The following is a 5773-nucleotide window of genomic DNA, read 5'->3' on the forward strand; positions in this document are numbered from 1 at the left end:
GAAATAAGCTAAACTTCATGTGGTTTATGTTTTGGGGTTCATCAGAAAATTTGTGTATGAAAAATTGTGGACTCTACATTTCTTAACTCTTAAGGCTGAATCCCAACGTTAATGAATTTGGAACAATAGGCTAATAAACCTTGTGTTAATGTCTCACTTGTTGCTCTTGGCATGTGCATATGGTATTATTAATGTCTCTTGTATTATTCGTGCAAATATGATAAAATCACTATAACATTGCAGAGATTGAGAGAGACCAAACTATATCTTCATCTCTCTACACAGGCAGCACAGTTGCTACATCTCTCCCTTAATAAAGCTTGCGAACTTCTTCACGAGCTCATGAGCTTTCTCAGTATCAGGATTCTTCAAATGAAAGACATGTTTTTCTCCTTCAGTCTCCATCACCTCCACTTCTCCCTTCCAACCACTCCTCTCAAGCTTCGCCGCGTAACACCAATCTTGCCTCACTAGCAAATCTAACTCTGCCACCATCACCAAAACCTTTCTGCATCCCAAGCCGGAGATATCCACCGACTCTGCTTGAACGACGTTGATAAACGGATCATCCACTCCGTCTTTGCTATTAGGACTCGCTATCCTCCAGAGCGTCTCCGATCTGGACCTCGTCGTTACATCCGTCGTATCCTTGTCGTCGACTGGTGTTTTAGACCAGAAGTAAGGATGAACCAAGATGATTCCCGAGATTCCTGAACCGCTCAAATGGGGACTCAGTTTCTCCTTCGCAGCTCTCATCGTCATGTGATGAGTGATGTTCGCACCGGCGCTGTCTCCGGCGAGGAACACTTTGCTGAAGTCGGCGTGTTTGTTCAGCCAATTCTCCGGTCCACAACCGGCGATGTGGGTGAATACCCATTTGAGAGACGTCCATGAATCATCGTAAGGGATCGGAATGGGATGCTCCGGTGGACGCCGGTAATCCACCGACACTGCTATGCAGTCGGAAGCAGATACAGCCGTCGTGAGGAAAGTGTGGTAAGTCGGTGAGAAAGGGGTTTCGATGATGAATGCTCCTCCGTGGAAGTAAACGAGGAGAGGGAGTTTCTCACCGGTCTTCGCGGCTTTCTCCGGGAGGAAAATACGGACGGAGAGATTATCGCCGGGAGAATAAACGACGTCCTTAGAAACGACGCCGTTGTGGGGAGTTAAAGAAGATTGGACGATGGTTTCACCGGTGAGGCGCTCGATGCGGCCACTCTTGTAGATTATGAACACTGGAGAGAAGTCGTACACGATCTCTGAATCCATGGTTTCCGTTGACTTGAATGATAAGATTGAAAGACTTCGATAGTTGTTTGGTTTGTGTATGTGTGTGTTAGGTTTATGTCTCTCTCCAATTTTATTGGAGGTTGGTCTGTTCCAGACGCGTTATCTGTTAAAGATTCATTTCATATTGAAACTACATCTGATTTTATGTCAATTCAGTCTAATAATTGTGATTTTCGGCCCGGTAATCTGTCAACCCATAAATACTATATGAGGCTTTCGTTGTGAAAAATAGCAACTCTCGTACTGAGAATGGATTTCTAGTACCCTTATGGATCAACCTAAAAAAGCTAGACGAAATGATCAATGGTGTAATAGAGCTTGCATTCGTCGTCCACCACATGGAGTGCTAAAATGCAACTATGGCGCAGCTTACAATTTAAACAACCAACAAGTTCAATGCGGATGGATAGTTCAAGACAGTTATGGAGTTGCAAAATTGTGGGGATCCATATATGCAAGTAGGTTCAGTTTTGGAAGCAGAGGCAATGTCCCTCCTCTTCACAATGCAATCAACATGGAGTACTAGTTTTCCTAATGTTATATTCGAAGGCGATTCTAAAGTTTTGATTAGTAATATTCATCACAACCGAAAAGATATAGCTCTCCATAATCTCTTATGCGATATTTGGTTATGGACTACAAGATACACTTCGTCCTTCCATAGATTTACCTTAAGAAATGGAAATCTTGCTGTTCACTTAATTATTAGCAAAACGAAGTCCACCTAATATACTTTTTTTTTTAAATTGTTGTTACTATCTACGTTCATGGATAAACTAAACTTTGTATTCTGACTATGTTCTTTCAAGTTAATAATATTTTAAATTTTCGGTAGCACAAATGATGGATATGGATGAGTCTTCGGATTAGGGCTTATCATATGATTATGAAATTGACAATTTTCTCAAATAGTTTTTTTTTTTAAAAAGTTTTTGTTATAAAAATAGCTCTGAAAGAGAAAAATGATCAAAATAGCTTTTTTTTTATTTTAAAAATTTTAATTTTAATTTTTCAAAAACTGAAATCATATCCTCAAAACCTCACTCTTTAACTCTAAACTCTAAGTCTAGATTATTTAACCTTAGAATATAAATGTAATTTTGTCCTTAAATAAAATTTCTTTTGGTCATTTTTTTCTTTGAAAGCTATTTTTGTGAAAATAAACTTAAAATTACTATCATAATGAATTTCTCTTATGAAAATTGCTGGAGAAAACATTATCATATAGGTCACATTCTCTACATAAACTGGCAATAAGATGTGTAATATCTTCCGTCTACAAGATTGGATGCAATTATTTTGTACCCAAAAAAGAAAGAATTACTTCCACTTTCCTTCAAAAACAATTCACAATTGATTTAGAGTCCATGATGATAAGCTGCAAAATAAAAACAAAAAGAGAAGTGACTATTTAAGGTTGTGTTTGGTAATGACTTTTGGAATTAGGCTTTAACATTGTAGAAACTTTAACGGCTTTCAGTAAAAATCAGGTTTTATAGGCTTTAGAAAGAGTCCAACGTTTAGTGCACAAAAAGAAAAGGAAATATGGCTTTGAGTGTTTTTCGGAGACTTAAAGGCTTTTAGATCAATAAAGTTCCATTGGGTAAATAATGACTTCCAGGACTTTAGAATTATCTTAAAGTCTTTAAAGCTTTTAAAGCCCAAATCACAGGTCACAACCTAAGACAATTGTGTGTGTGAAGAACATCTTCATTAGAGTGTTAATTTTTGGGGGTTTCAGCTTAAAAGCAATTGGTATTAAATGGATTGGTCCAGATCCTTTATCTATTAGTCGTGTCCCAGTAAAAATCCTAATGTGGAAGATTTTTATTCTCACCTGTCCCCTTAATATTATGTATAACTATTAGTCTTGACAATATCCAGCCTATGATTGAGTTCGGTCAGACCATTGAAGTCAAGCTAGTTTAAAACCGACCAGACCTCTTTCGATAGACCGGATCAATTTCGGTTTGCTTGGGTAACGCGTGTTTGGACTTTGATAGTATGTTAAATTTTCTAGGCTTCAAATTTAAAACAAATTGATTTTAAGTTGAAAATTCATAAAATTTAACACATGGTCTCTCATGGAGCCTCTCAACATTTTTTTACATTGCTTTAACATCTTCTATCAATATTATAAATATCAAATTTTTTTTTTTAAATAATATCAATCTCTCCTTTGTGTTTTATCTACTTCCTCTAGCCTTTTGACCTTCTGTCTCTGGTGACCGGTGCCACGCCAAAATCCCCAAAAATAATATTTTCTGCAAAAACCGTAATAACAAGTTGTCCCACCAAAACTTGGAAAAATAATTTTTCCCCAAAACCGTAAAAATTAATTTTCCCGCCAAAAATCACAAAACAATTTTTCCTGCCAAAAGGGTTTCTCGCCAAAAACAAAAATGAATTTTTCTACCAAAACAAGTTTTCCCGCAGTAAAACAATTTTTTTCGCCAAAAACCACAAAAATGAGTTTTTTCCCGCCACAGATCATGCACAAATCATGTTCCAATTCTAGATCTGGTATCTCTGCCCGGTTTGACATAGTCTTACCCAATCTTCTCTTCATGTGGTAGCAATAATGTAAGATTTTGAAGAAATCACTTCCATATTTGCGAGTTCTTGATGGGGGCGTTAGCTGTTTTGGTCTGCAACAGGGTTTGTTCAAGTAAATTTTCGGTGAAGGTCGATGGTTGTTCATTTCTGTTGAACCGGCGTGGGTTCAGGCGTTCTGCGGAGCCGTCTTTCGAGGTCTTCAGCAACTTTCTTTACGGTTCTGTTGATAGATGATTTCCAGGTTTGCCTCAGAGTTACTTACCTGGTTCTATCCTTTAAGTTGGAGTTTGTTTTGTTCTTCTCTTCAAATTGGAATTATTAGTGCCGAGTTCAAGATTCTTAAGTCTCGCCGGGAGTTCAAGTATTCTCTTACATAATCGTGGTTTTAGGCTTTAGATATGTAATGTTTCTATGCTTGTCTGTAATCTTTTATTGTTTCCTCCCGGAAATAGGTTGCTCCTGTCCGGTTTAAGGCTCCGAAAAATTGGGATCTTTGTCTGTTTTTGGCTTCGGAAAGACTAATGTCTTTGCTTGCTGTTGTACCTCCTTTTATGTTAATATATTATTTTCTAGATGACAAAAAAATAGAAAGAGAGAGAAAGAGACCGTCTCTCATTTAAAAGATTTTAAACAAATGACTAGAAACTCAAAAATGATGTGTCTTTATGCAAATGGTTTAGTTTTCTTATATACTTAAATTGAAGTTACATATTTAAACTAAACTAATATTATATAACTCCGACATTTGTTGAAATACTCATCCCTGATGCTTTAAGCATGCCATCCAACAAAATAAGCTTAAAGTATATCAACCACAAGCCGAAACCATTTTTAAGAAATCAATTATTATGTTATAGCCCATTTGTAATAAGTATCAGAGGGACATAAAGGGGCGGACGGAGAACATTATTTAGTATGAGGTGCAAAGTTTAATTTGTATATAAATTAGGGATTTATAAATAAATTTTGATTAATTACTAAAAACATGTAAAAAATCAATATATCATTGAATGGGAGTATTTAGTATGTATGGAAATATGTTTTTCTTCACGAGACAGATTAGGAGAAGAAAATGATAAAAAAACCAAATTCTTAGTGAGACAAATAGGTCATAAATACCTTTGAGGAAAATCAACTAAACTCTCCAAGTATCAAGAGAATATCTCTAAATGAGTCATGTCATAGCCATGCATAGACTTGAATAGATGTCACCCTAAATTTGTTTTCCTTGGCAAATAAAACAAACTGCCTACATCTCAGCTTTGTTCAACAACTCATGGTTATATCAAGTCAACTTCAGTATCACCAACGCAAAGTTTGCAGAAGAGTATTAATCATAAGCCCAAGCCATCATTTAGAAGCCCAATATTACGCCATAGCCATGTGTTTAAAGTTTTTTTTCCAAGTGATTTGATATACAGTATATGCGAGTGTTGTCTTTCACCTCCTGTAACTTGTCTAGAAAACATGACCTTAATGACTACAGTATTAGTAGCTAGTTAGTCGTAATATGGGCATTACGACTAATTAACTTCGAAAATCGATTGGTCGTTAGAAGCTGGTCGTAATTAATTATTAGAGGCACATTGGTCGTAATATTACGACTAGACATATTAGTCGTACACTGGTTGTAACCTTACGACCAATTTACCTCTAATGTCGATGTTTATTAGTCGTAAGGTAACGACCACTTTACATCGACTTTAGATGTTCATTGGTCGTAAATTTGACCAACTTTATTTATTTATTTTTGAATTTTGTATTTATTTACAAATTTTATATATTAATTAAAATAAAATATTTAAATTTAGTTTGATTTAATTTTTTAAAATTTGATAAATTTAAAAGAAAATATCTAACATCCGTAAACATAATAATATCCATAATATAAAACATTCAAAATACAAATTAATTAAAACCGAAAAAA

General features: G+C 35.6%; 1 protein-coding gene across 1 annotated transcript; it reads right to left on the reverse strand.

The window, feature by feature from the left end:
* Positions 1–185: 185 nt before the first annotated feature.
* LOC106320597 (probable carboxylesterase 13) lies at positions 186–1405 on the reverse strand. The gene has a single exon (XM_013759004.1). It carries the CDS (start codon positions 1267–1269, stop codon positions 298–300), a length of 972 nt encoding a protein of 323 aa, XP_013614458.1. The 5' UTR covers positions 1270–1405; the 3' UTR covers positions 186–297.
* Between the last annotated feature and the right edge of the window lie 4368 nt (positions 1406–5773).

The sequence above is a fragment of the Brassica oleracea genome, chromosome C1, assembly GCF_000695525.1.
Source record: "Brassica oleracea var. oleracea cultivar TO1000 chromosome C1, BOL, whole genome shotgun sequence".
NCBI classification, from domain to species: Eukaryota; Viridiplantae; Streptophyta; class Magnoliopsida; order Brassicales; family Brassicaceae; genus Brassica; species Brassica oleracea.

Coding starts and splice junctions, on each gene's coding strand:
- LOC106320597 (XM_013759004.1), bottom strand. CDS start 1,269: ATGGATTCAGAGATCGTGTACGACTTCTCTCCAGTGTTCATAATCTAC.